This window comes from Copadichromis virginalis, linkage group LG9 (genome assembly GCF_057382275.1).
Source record: "Copadichromis virginalis isolate Kocher_CV1m ecotype Utaka linkage group LG9, C_Virginalis_male_GT1.1, whole genome shotgun sequence".
Classification (NCBI taxonomy): Eukaryota; Metazoa; Chordata; class Actinopteri; order Cichliformes; family Cichlidae; genus Copadichromis; species Copadichromis virginalis.
Window position 1 is genome coordinate 32,514,439 of NC_140626.1, and position 12,929 is coordinate 32,527,367.

The 12,929-nt window shown below is 39.6% G+C and overlaps 2 protein-coding genes across 2 annotated transcripts; one reads left to right on the forward strand and one right to left on the reverse strand.

Annotated features, from left to right (window-relative positions):
• Window positions 1-3,360: 3,360 nt before the first annotated feature.
• Window positions 3,361-4,302, reverse strand: LOC146702286 (GTPase IMAP family member 7-like). Its single transcript, XM_085469240.1, has one exon. The coding sequence runs from the start codon at window positions 4,267-4,269 to the stop codon at window positions 3,592-3,594; it is 678 nt and encodes a 225-aa protein (XP_085325366.1). The 5' UTR covers window positions 4,270-4,302; the 3' UTR covers window positions 3,361-3,591.
• A 492-nt stretch (window positions 4,303-4,794) lies between these two features.
• LOC146702287 (GTPase IMAP family member 7-like) lies at window positions 4,795-6,329 on the forward strand. The gene is made up of 3 exons (XM_085469241.1): window positions 4,795-4,946; window positions 5,192-5,241; window positions 5,513-6,329. The coding sequence occupies exons 1-3, from the start codon at window positions 4,795-4,797 to the stop codon at window positions 6,103-6,105; spliced, it is 795 nt and encodes a 264-aa protein (XP_085325367.1). The 3' UTR covers window positions 6,106-6,329.
• The last annotated feature ends 6,600 nt before the right edge of the window (window positions 6,330-12,929 follow it).

Consider the following 12,929-nt stretch of genomic DNA (forward strand, 5'->3'; position numbering starts at 1 on the left):
GATTTTATCTGAATTTCTATAAAACTAAATCCCTTTCTAAACCTAATTCTAAGTAAATAACAGTAATCATACTCATGAGAAAAACATATATGACAAAAGGATTCATTTCGTGTTTTTTTTTTTTTTCATTTTTCTTATTTGAAAATAACTGGACGGTTCTCTTTTTTTCCTTGTTAGATTTGTTTTGAGAAAACAAATAAAGCACATAGACATATATTTTAAGTACAGAAAGCAACTGGCCAGTCTCTGTCACTAGCATAAAGTCAGATTAGATGTTAGCTAGAAAGCACTAAGATGTAGAAAAAAAAGTGCTTATATGAATTACTGAATGAGGATTTTTTTTAAGCACTACTCAAATAGAGTAGAAAAGTGCATTAAGGCAACCAGTGAATTTATCAGCACACTGGATGTATGATGGTAGAGCGCAATAGTAATCATCTGAAGATGTAGTTCTGTCTCCTTATAAAGATGACTTGGCTGAGCACAAACCACATTTTTGTGATTACTAATGATTCTCTGTTAGAAAATCAGAAAATGTCGTCATAGTGGCTTCAACTGTAACTACTTTAAAAGACACAAATCTTTCTTCCAGCTCCTGAAAACAATAGAATAATTGCTTATTTGTTTTCTGAGTGCTGATGATTGCATTGTTTTCTTTTTGGTGCCTTTTTTTTTAAATTTACATGTTACAAGGAACTTCCTGGTTTTCTCTCTGACCACATGTCTTTAAGAAAAGTATTTCCTCACGAAAACCTTCCTGAATCTTTCTGTATGATTATGAAATTGTCTGTGGGTTTGCACCTACAGTTTAAAAGTTTTTTTTTCACATCACCAACTTCTGTGACAACTTCCTGTCAAATTTGTTCCATCCTCTCACCAAAATCCTTGTTCCTTTTCAAGAGGCTATGAACGCCCATTAATGATTTTAATCATAGGAAAGTAGTGTTGGACCAAATGTTAAAAGATCACAGCACAACTTCGTGTTGGCTCATTGTGTCCAACAAAAATATCCAGAACACCTCAGATAGATTATTCTCTGAATGAAAAGTATGACAGCGATACTTTTGACTTCTAAAAAGTGGAAAAACTGTTCATAATAGATGATGTTCTTAAGAATCTCAGAATGGTGGCTGTAAAGAAGCCATTCTTAATGAAGGGACACTGGGAGAAAAGGCTGACGGACAACAAGAAATTAGGTCTTAAAGAGTAATTAACCTGAATTTGAAAATTTTGGTTCAAATCATCAACATGTACCGAGGAGCTCTGGAGAGAGGTACTATAGAGAGTTTTTACAGCCATCTGTAAAACAGGGTGTAGGCTCTGTCATGGTTTGGTGTTGGAGATCTTGTCAAATCTGATAAAAAATTTGAAAACAAGAAAAGTAAGTATCTTGATGCATGCTCATTCATCCAAGTAAGGGCATCCCAAAATTCACTTCATCCGGAGGTAACGAAACGTTTCTCCCGCTGAAAACATTACGTCCAGATATACTGAATCAGCTTTTGAGGCAGAAAAGTAAGGTTAGATTTCGATGCACAATGTGATATCATCTGGAAAGAATGTGACTGGCAGTGGCTTAATTCTCTTCATGAGAATGATCTCAAACACACTGACACTGCAATAAAATCATACCTGGCTGGAAAAACACCATGAGTCAAGGTTTGGCCTTCCCAGAGTTTTCTAAATAAAAACATGACATGCTTAGCTTCTAGATCTAATCTGTGGTAAACACAATGACACAAATCATTAATAAGCAGAGGAAATGTAACAACAGACAAACAGAGACTGCAGCGTGTTGTGCGCTCTGCTGAGAAGGTGATTGGCTGCAGACTCCCATCTCTGCAGGACCTGTACACCTCCAGGACACTGGGGCGTGCAGCTCGGATCTCAGCTGACCCTTCTCACCCTGGACACAGTCTGTTTGACCTGCTCCCCTCAGGCAGGAGGCTCCGGTCCATTCGCACCAGAACCTCTCGCCATAAGAACAGTTTCTTCCCCTCTGCTGTCGGACACATGAACAATAACCGTATGACTGTTCCCATCACTAACACATGACCCTACGCTGTGTTCACTGCATCATTCCATGTTTGGCACTGATCACCACCTGCACTCATGTATATATCATGTATATATCTATCTATTTAGCACTTTTAATTCTTATTCTTATTTTTATTTCATGTCTATTTAAGCGTAATTTATGACAGTATGTTTGCACTGAAGCACCGCAGCAATTTCCTAATGTTGTAAACCTGCTCAACATTTGGCAGTAAAACCCTTTCTGATTCTGAATCTGATTCTGATTCTGATACAAAAGTTACTGACGTACATAGATCCAAAAACTCAGTCTTCCCAAAAAAGAAGATAACTGGGTCAATGCTGGTCAAATACGTAAATGGACAGATAAATATTATCTGTAAGAGACTTTATTCCAGACACAAGTGGATACCCCAGTATAGGTTTCAAATATTTTTTATTGATCTTATACAGTGTATGTTCTGTTTAGAGAGAAGAGGACGATACAACTTACCCACATATGTCTTTTATATATTTCTGGAAAATTATACGTTGTGAATGCCATTAAATATAATTTAACTTCTACATTACCATTACTCACAGTGAGAAAGCTTTGTGGATTTGTTAAAAGTACAATCAACAAAATCAGCGTACATTCTTGTGAAAGGTGAAACTGTTTAAACATAAATGGAGTGAACTCACTTCAGTGGATATTTCATTTAAACCATTTTTTTTATTCATACTCACATTTACTTAAAGAAATTAACACTCAAAAAAAAAGCATTTGGACAGTATTACCGTTGGTGAGAGTAGTCTAAGGTCAGAATACATCAGTAGGATGTCCTTGAGACTATGCCAGTGCGACTTAGTTAACCAGGATCCTTTCCAACACAAAGCTACACTATCATGCCATCTGTGTGCTGTCATGAGACAAACAAAGATGACATAAAATTGGATATGCAATGTGACGTGGAAATACCTGGATGTTAAAACATATATTTAGTAAATAAAGCTGATTCTGATTCAGATTGTGAAAGTGGGGTTTTATACTTAGACATGACTGATGACAGTGATGTATTTAAATTATTTATTTAGGTAAAACATCAAAATGGACAATGTTGAAGCAACAATTAACAATCATGAACCCAAAGGAAATTTTTCTTCACAATAATTTCATTTAAACAACCAGAAAACAGACAAAAAAACAAACAAATAAAATTCAAACTTCTCCTCTTAGAAGTCATAATTCATCATTTCAAAATCACACAAAAATACAAAATACAGTTCAGTTCAGATATCACAAACCACCCTGATTATAAACTCGCTACAAGCTGGAGCAGATGAAGCAGAGACAAGAAACACTTTGAAAGTACAGCTTGTATTATGATTAGTATTTCACTTTAATACAATGTCAAACAATCAGCAACCGATATCTTCATTATTTTTTGTGATAACTCAAATAAAATGATCCTAAACAGCTTTCTACACTGTGTCATTCTAAACAGACTTCATGCTTTCATGTGTATGTACAAAAACTGTCCAGTTCAGTCTAGATCGTGTACTATTTATCACAACAGTTTAATCTCTCCCAAGAAGAATACGAAAAAGTCTGACACGCTTAAGCAGCGGCTCAGTGAACCTATACTGCTGCAGTGTCAATCCCAGTCTGTGTGCTTCCTCCACCTCCTTGAACATGGCGTCTGTGTAGTGTGTGCCTCTATTTTCTGCCATCATGTTATCAATCTTCTTGATCAGCTCCACCACCTGCTTTTTGTCGCTGCTGGTGTTGTCAAAGACGTGGTACCTGTTTCCACAGCTTTCAATGATGTGCTTTAGCCCAGGCTCAGCTTCACGTACGTACTGCTCTATGGTCATGCCTCCAAGATCACCACCACGGGTGAAGAGCACAATCATGTACTTGTTTGCCTCGGGGCCAAACAGCTCCTGCAGGGCTTCCACTGAGTTTTTCTCTTCTTTGGTGAATCGACCCACTTGGATGACCAACAGGAACACATGAGGACCGGGACAGGAGACTTCAACACAACGCACAATTTCTCTTTTGATGAGCTCATCTGATTTTGCAGTGTCCAGGATCCCTGGTGTGTCTACAACACTAACTACTCTATTACCCCACTGAGTCACACCTTTTTGACAGACCTCAGTCACTGACCCAGATAAAGGGCAAGATCTGAAACGTTTGTTTCCCAGGATGGTGTTCCCAACAGCACTCTTGCCCACACCAGTTTTTCCAATCATCACAATCCTCAAATCAGGACCTGAAACACAATTGACTAATTTGATTTAACTCATATACACAAGGGTGTAATAAGAACCTTAGTGAAAACTTTCCAAGGTAACAAACCAACCTAAAGATTAACTTTAGGTCTTACCTGCTGGAAACAAATCCATCTTAATGTCACTGTTGTCACTGCACAGGTGAGAGGGATGAATGATAAAGCTTCTGTTAAACACATCTTTTATTTATAGCTCCACAGAGGACACACCTCCTCCTGTAGCTGACAGGTATAGAGGGCAGCACAGTCTGCACTCACTGCACAGACTGTGCTGCACCTGATTGAAGAGCCACCACTCACAGTGAGTTTTGCTTGTAAACTTTTCTTTGCTTTGTAGCAATAAAATAAAAGGACAGTTATTAAAGGTATTGCAGATAAAAAGAGAAAGAAAACCTTTCTGATTTCATATCACATCACGCTTTATTTTCACAATCTCTCAAGTCCTGCAGTCTATGATTTATAATTTAAAATGTAAAATACTTAATGAATGTACTTCAGCAAAAGTGAAGAGTTCAGAGTTTTGCTGCTTCTGACTTATGAACCCACAGATCACTCATTCAGTTTCTGCAGTATGGGTTGCCGGCAGAGCAGTAATTCAAGGAGATGTGAACCACAACAACTCATAACAACCAATGCCAGGTAAAGCTGAAAGTGCAGAACTGTTGAGCTAGCATTAGGGCTTACCTTATTTAAATAAAAATGAAAAACATATTCTCTTTAACCATGTGCACATATGCTATGAAAAACTCTGGTAATGTATTTTACAAGGGGCTCTGATTTTTTTTATATATATATTGTTAGAAACAACAAATAAGTGTTTATAAAACAAAAAAAGAGTTTTTGAGCTGAGGTGGGTTTATTTTTTCTCTGTTATTAAATTGTAGGCCTGACTATGGATCACAAACTGGACCGTACACTACTGAGCCACAAGCAGGTGAACCCCAATGCTTCTAAGCAGCATTTTAGAAGTTCATATTAAAAAATGGGTTATTAAATAGGGATTATGCAGACGGTTGTTATAAGCAAAGAGTCCTTCATGATCCAAGAAAGACTTCAAATAGTAAGACTGGATTTACTAATGTTAAATAAGCTCTTTTGTGTATTTTAGTGCAACTGTGGGAGTTTACGTTTTCATTATTTATAGATTTTGAATGTAATGCAATGAGGGATTTCGCTGACATTATCATCATTATAAACTTATTCAGGAAGACGCACTCCAGCCATATGGAACATTGTCCTTTTGGGAATGTCTGGGAGTGGAAAGAGTGCGAGTGGGAACAGCATCCTCAGAGAGAAACGCTTCATATCTAGACCCAGCTCCAAGCCGATCACCTCAGAGTGCCAAGTGGCAGAAACTAAAGTGAATGATTTCCATGTATGTGTGATCGATACTCCTGACATCTTTGATGATGACATTGCACCGTCAGTTAGGGACAAACATGTAAAAAAGTGCAAACAGCTTTGTGAGTCAGGACCTTGTGTGTATGTACTTGTGATGCAAGCAAGCAGATTTACAGATGGTGAGAGAAACATAATAGAAAAGCTAGAAAAAGCTTTTGCAAGCAAAGTTAGAAAACAAACAATTATCCTGTTCACCAGAGGAGACGACCTGCGGCAGGCAGAAATGAAGTTTGAGGATTTCCTACGTACCTGTCAACCTGAGCTGAAAGCAATAATTCAGAAATGTGACAACAGGTGTGTTCTCTTTGAGAACAGCAGGCAAAATGACAGTCAGGTACAGAAGCTACTGGAGACAGGGATGAACCTAATCCAAAACCAGCAGACGTTCCTGTATTAGGTCAGGAAATAAAGTAATTGGAAGTGGGATTTTTTATTTTGGTGTGTGCAAAGACACACATAAGGGCATGAACACAGTTATAAACTGCATTTTTTTGTGTGTTTTCTTCTTGATTTCATATTAATCAGCATTCAAACAAGGAAACAAGGAATTATTTCTGAACTATTTAAACGTTTTTATACACTTTTATCTAACAAATCAGTGAAAGTTTGTCATCTTTTGTAAACTGCAAAATAATAATCCGAAATTCAATAAAAATAAACTTGTCAGTACATAAATTGTCTCTGTTTTCCACCACACTGATTCAGACAAACACAGAGAAAAGACAAAGCAGCTGGATGTTCAAAAAAATCTCAAAGATAACAACATAACAGCTGAATACATATTTCTGTGATGTTCTGAAAATGAATTTGTGTTCTGTCGTATAACAGTATAAAGTGCAATGTGGTCAGGAGTTGCATCCAAAGGGAGGGCATGAGCTGTTCACTAAACTCTAATTTTAAATAACTTTACATAATACACATAAAAGCCAGTTCAGAGTGAAGAGCCAGTGACAGCAATTTGTTACCAAGAACTAAGTAAGTAAGTAAGTAAGTAAAATTTATTTTTATAGCACTTTTCACAGATAGAAAAAATCACAAAGTGCTTTACAACACAGAAAATGGAAATATAAAACAATATGACAGTAAATAAAACAGCAAATAAAACAATGTAATATAATAAAACTATCAAAACAGCATAAGAGGAAATTAATCAAATGCTTTTCTCAATAAAAATGTCTTCAGCTGTTTCTTAAAAGAATCAATGGAGTCCGTGCAGCGAAGAGACAGTGGAAGAGAAATACACAACCGTGGTGCCACCGTCTGAAAGGCCCGATCACCACGAGTTTTAAAACGAGTGCGTGGTACCACCAGCAGTCTCTGATCTAATGACCTTAAAGCCCGAGAAGATGTATGTGGTTTCAGCAGGTCAGATAAATATTGAGGAGCCTGACCATGTAGGGCCCTAAAGGTTAGAGCTAAAATTTTAAAATGAAACCTAAAACTTACAGGCAACCAGTGAAGGGAGGCTAAAACTGGAGTGATATGCGATCTTCTCTTGGTGCCTGTTAAGAGATGTGCTGCAGCGTTCTGCACAGTCTGAAGACGATTTAAGGCTGATTTGTTAAAACAAGTAAAAAGGCCATTAGAGTAGTCTAAACGAGAAGAAATAAAAGCATGAATAATCATCTGAAGTTCAAGCTTTGATACCGTTAGTCTGAGTTTAGAAATATTCCGTAAATGATAAAAACAGTTTCGGACCAGCTGCTTAGAGTGCTGCTCGAGCAACACCGAGGTTTCTAAGGCTCGATTTTACATAGGGGTCTAAGAAGCTGATATGCTGCCTGATTTCTGGGACCATGTGGTCTGGAGCAATAATTAGAGTTTCTGTTTTATCAGAGTTTAGTTGGAGAAAATTGTCATTTAACCATTGGTTACGTAGCATCTTTCTACGTAGCACTCTTAATTCTTATTCTCATGTATATATCTCATGTATATCTCATGCACATATCTTTCTTTCTACATAGCACTTTAATTCTTATTGTTTGCACTGAAGCACCGCAGCAAATTCCTAATGTTGTAAACCTCAACATCTGGCAATAAACCCATTCTGATTCTGATTCTGATTCTGGTTGATTTCTGTCAGGCAATTACTTAAATTAGACAATTTATAAAACTCAGACATTTTGAAGGAACAGTATAGTTGGATGTCATCAGCATAGCGATGATAGGAGATATATTTATAGTGCTTAATAATTTGGCCTAGGGGAAATACATAAAGTAGAAATAGAATTGGACCCAGAACAGATCCCTGAGGTACCCCACACGGCAAAACTGTTGATTCTGATGTGACATGATTCATGCAAACAGTAAAAGATCTCTCAGACAGATATGATATAAACCATTTTAAAACAACACCAGTAATCCCAAACAAGTTCTCGAGTCTGTTTATCATGATACTGTGATCTACAGTGTCAAAAGCAGAGCTGAGATCCAACAGGACCAGCACTGTGTATTCTCCAGAGTCTGCTGCCATCAAGATACTCTAAGTAAGGCCGTTTCAGTGGAATGCAATTTACGAAAACCAGACTGGAAAGTATCCATAACAGCATTTTTATCCAGGAGATAGTTAAGTTGTTCTACTACTACTTTTTCTAAAATTTTCGATATAAAAGACAATTTGGATATTTTCCTATAACTGTTAGGAAGAGATGGATCCAGCTGGGGTTTCTTTAATATTGGCTCGACGATAGCTTGTTTTTATAGAAGCTGGGAACTGAGCCAGTATGAAGAGAAGTATTTATCATTTCCACAATACAGGGGCCAATGGAATCAAACACACTAGTGAAAAGTGAAGATGGAAGGACATCAAGGGGGCTTGAAGTCTGTTTTATATGACAAAGCAGGCCTCTGATGTCTTGTAATGTAACAGGAGTAAAAGAGGACCAAGTATCAGAGGAGGGCAAGTTGAAAGTCTGATATTGAGAAGATGATGGACAGATATTAGACCTGATGGCAATGACCTTATTTCTGAAATAGTTCATAAACTCATTGCATTCGGATGTTGAGTGAACTGGTGCACAAGGAGCATCAGGAGAAACAATGCTCTTAATTGTTTTAAACAAGAATTTGGGGTATTTCTTTTTTGAAGCTATGAAGTGTGAAAAATACTCTGTTCTAGCATTTTTCCACATGTCATTTAGTAAGACGATAGATTCTTTAAGGTGTAACTTATAAACCTCAAGCTTGGAAGCCTTCCACAAACGTTCCAGCTTGCGACAGTATCTCCTGAAATTACGAATGTTTTCATTTATCCAAGGATGAGATTTCAAACGTAGGACAGTACTTTTTTTCAGAGGTGCCACTATGTTTAAAATAGAATTACACTGGTTATTAAAGGATGAGACAAGAGAGTCCAAATCATTGTAAGTCATTTCAGCGTCAAACATGACAGAGAACCTTTTGCCGGCGTTCAGGTTTATGATTCGCCTTTCAATCGTTATTTTGGGTTAAAGTTAAGTTAAAATATATGCAGCTATGGTCACTCACATGAACATCTTCCACACGAATGTCATTTATATTTAAACCCAAGGAGAAAACAAGGTCCAATGTGTGACCCTTTACATGTGTAGGGCCAGAAACATGCTGCATAAAATTAAAAGACTCTGTGATAGTCATGAAGTCAGCAGCCATATTACAGGATGTATCATCAATATGAAGGTTAAAATCTCCCAACATTACCACCTTCTCTAATTTAATAATGGATGACAGGAGGTCATTAAATTCAGTTAAAAAGACTCCGGCAGGGCCAGGAGGTCAGTAGATTAAAATACAATATAAGGTGAGCAAAGAGCCGACCTTGATCATCTGCAGTTCAGATGAGGTAAAGGAATCCGAGTTCATCAGTCTGCATGTGAATCTGTCCTGGTGCACAACAGCGAGACCTCCGCCACGTCCCGAAAGACGTGGAGTTCCGATGACGGAGCAGCCAGTCGAACAAATTTCCTTCAGATGTATATAATCCACGTTTTGTTGCCACGTCTCAGTTAAACACATGACGTTGAGAGATTTCTTTATAAAAAGATCGTTTAAAATAAACGATTTGTTTGTGATTGAGCGAGTGTTGAGCAGGGCAAACCTGATTGATGACGTTTGGTTGGTGCACTCAACAGCTGACTGCAGTGGCACTTGAATTAAACACCTGTGTGCACCTGTTACACCAGGCGGTGACTTCAGGGCTAGCTGAAGCTAATATCCATAGTGGTACGTCACATCTGCCATCAAAACTGCGGTCGAACGAGGGACGCAAGGTGAACATGGGGCCATCGGACCATAGATTCCGGGTTGGGAACTGAAGTGTAGCGTCGGCACCAGGTGACAGTAGATGAATTGGTCGTAGGCACCGGGAATCTTCCCAAATCCAAGAAGCTAATCTTCGGTACCTTCTCAGTCATATCATTAAACTATAATGAAGGTAATGGGAAAGAATTGTTGAAGTGGATGATCAGTGAGCAGCATTATTGTTTCATGCCAAGAAAGAGCAAAAGAGATGTGATACACTGACTATTTGTTCTTCAGTCACTTTTCTCACTCATTGTGTGTCCATGCACCTCTCTGCATTGAATCATACTTGTGATTAATCTCTGGCTCGCTCCACAGCATGTCTTTTATCTTGTCTTCCTTCTCTAACCAGTGGTGGCAGATGGCCGTTCCTCCCTGAATTGAAATTGAAAATTAAATATTTTCTTTGAGAGTGTTGATGGAGAAGTATAGAGGCCAGAAGGACCTGCACTGTGCCTTTGTGGATCTAAAAACACATATGATAAGGTACCAGGAAAGGGACTGTGGTATGTATGAGGAAGTTAATAGTGACAGAGAAGTATGTGAGGGTGGAGCAGGATGTGTATGAGAACAACGCGGCAATGGTGAGGTTTAGGAATGACAGATGGGTTCAAGGTGGGGTAGGATTACATCAGAGATATGTTTTGAGCCCCATCATGTTTACAATGGTGATACGTTGACAGATGAGGTCAGGAAGAAGTCTCCAAGGACTGTGTTTGCAAATGCCCTAGTCTGGGACCAACTCTGTTCATTGGCTCCTTCACTACATCCATCACTTTTCTATGTGGTCTTCCATTTTCCTCCTGCCTGGGAGATTGACATTAAGCTCCACAGTTACCATCCTTGTCCAGAATAAACCCAATCCCTCCTCTGCACATGTCCAGTCCATCTCAGCCCTGCCTCTTCAACTTTGTCTCCAAACTGTTTAACCTGAGCTGTCCCTCTGATGTCCTCATTTCTAATCCTGTACATTCTGTTCCTCCCAATGAGAATATTAACATCTTCAGCCCTATCACCTCTAGCTTGTCCTACAGTCTATTATCAGAAACTAAAAGCCATGCCCTTAAGACACAATAACCACACAGAGAATGTCAGAGATGCATCTGACCCTTGAGTTGATTAATCTACTGGTTTGTGATGCCTCATCAGAAGTGGAAGGAAACTATTAGAAAGGCTGAGGTAAAACAAAGTAAACAAAAACTGAACTGAAAATCTGTGAATCAGAAAATCTCTGATTCCAGTCATCAGTATGTCAGGGGTCAGGAGCGAGGTACAACAGTGAGTATCTGCAAACAATTTGTGAAACATGATAGAGAATCATCATGTTTCAGAGCTTTATTTCAGCCAGTGGTGTTGGAGATCTTGTGGGATCATTTTGACAATGAATTGAACAAATGGCAGCAAAACAATCAGTTTTTGCATTATATAACGTGTTCTATTTGTGTTTGTACATTTCATTACTTCAAAATACAAAAATGAGGCTGGATCTGTACTCTTGCACAGTACTGTATGTGTTTTCATGTCTCTCAGTAGTTTACAGAGGTGGAAAAAGTACAGACATACTGCACTTAAGTAGAAGTAAGAATACCATTGTTAAAAAATAGTCCAATAAAAGTTGAAGTACTGATTCAAATTGTGATTCCTAGCTAAAGTAAAAATAAAAAAGTAAAGGCTTCATAAATGTGCTCAGAATAAGAAAGCAAAAAGTAGGTCGTTGGAGGACTTTTGTGCAAAGCTAACTGAACCTCGTACTATATTGACATTGTGGAAGTAAACACAGACGACACGAGAGCTCTCGATTAACACTCCTCGTTTATTACTCCTCACCACACAACTGAATACCTTTCCTTCCAAAACATAGCAACAACACTTCCTGAGAACTGGGTGTGAGTGGAGCCCTCCAGTGGTCAACCACACATGCCCCCCCCCCCCCCCCCCCCGAACACCCAGTAGGGTCATCCCCTAGTCCAGAACCCTTGCTTTAATCAAGCGTCCAGAACGGCTGAACCGGGGAGGTGGAGAGCTGGCTGAGGAGAAACGAGCCTGAGGACCAGGTTGGCATGGGCGGTCAGGAAAACCTGAAGATAGCTCGGGCCCCGCCAGGTGGGGGGCGCTCCCAGAGGAAGAAGCAGAGTTGTCCAGTCCAGTGGAAGGCGGACGGCCACAGCAGGGGGCCTGAGCCGGCACCACCTGATCATCCAGAAGCACATGTGCCGGTTTAAGTCTGTCAATAGAAACAGCCTCCTGCTGACTCCCAAAGTCCAAAAGGAAATGCTTCCGGCCGGTTGAATAACCCTAAAGGGGCCGTCATACAGTGGACGCAGCGGAGGCCTATGAGCGTCATGCCTGACGAAAACAAACTGCAGAGTCCAACGACCTCGGAACAAAGGTGTCGGGCAGACAATGGTGCACTGGGCCAGGAACAGAAAACGAGTCTCTTGGGGGACGGAGAGACAGCACAGAGGGAGCGAAGCACGGGGGGTGCACTCTCGGGCAAGAATTCCTCGGGGACCCGGGGAGGCTGACCGAGGACAAGTTCAGCCAGGAAACCCCGAGGTCTTCTTTAACCGCGCAGCGCAACCCCAGTAAAACCCATGGAAGGCGGTCAACCCAGTTGGCATCTGTGAGAGAATCACGGAACACAGCCTTAAGCGAACGGTGGAAACGCTCGCACATCCCGTTGGCCTGCGGGTGGTACGCAGTGGTTGGGTGGACCTTGACCCCTAGGCCGTCAGTTTCATCAGCTTTTTCTCCAATCAATATTATGTCTATTCATAGTCTTGTCTCCTCTTTACTGAGAAATCTGTTTATTTTCTCTCATGTTCTTCCCTGAGTTACTCTTTTTGAGTTCCTCAAGAAAATGAAAACACGCGTTTCCTGGGACTTTACATTTCTGTTCCTCGTGCTCTGGATTTCTCTTTTGCACTTTGTTTGGTTTTGGAT

Coding starts and splice junctions, on each gene's coding strand:
- LOC146702286 (XM_085469240.1), bottom strand. CDS start 4,269: ATGATTGGAAAAACTGGTGTGGGCAAGAGTGCTGTTGGGAACACCATC.
- LOC146702287 (XM_085469241.1), top strand. CDS start 4,795: ATGTACTTCAGCAAAAGTGAAGAGTTCAGAGTTTTGCTGCTTCTGACT. Junction 4,947..5,191: donor CTCATAACAACCAATGCCAG/GTAAAGCTGAAA, acceptor ATTAAATTGTAG/GCCTGACTATGGATCACAAA. Junction 5,242..5,512: donor CACTACTGAGCCACAAGCAG/GTGAACCCCAAT, acceptor AAACTTATTCAG/GAAGACGCACTCCAGCCATA.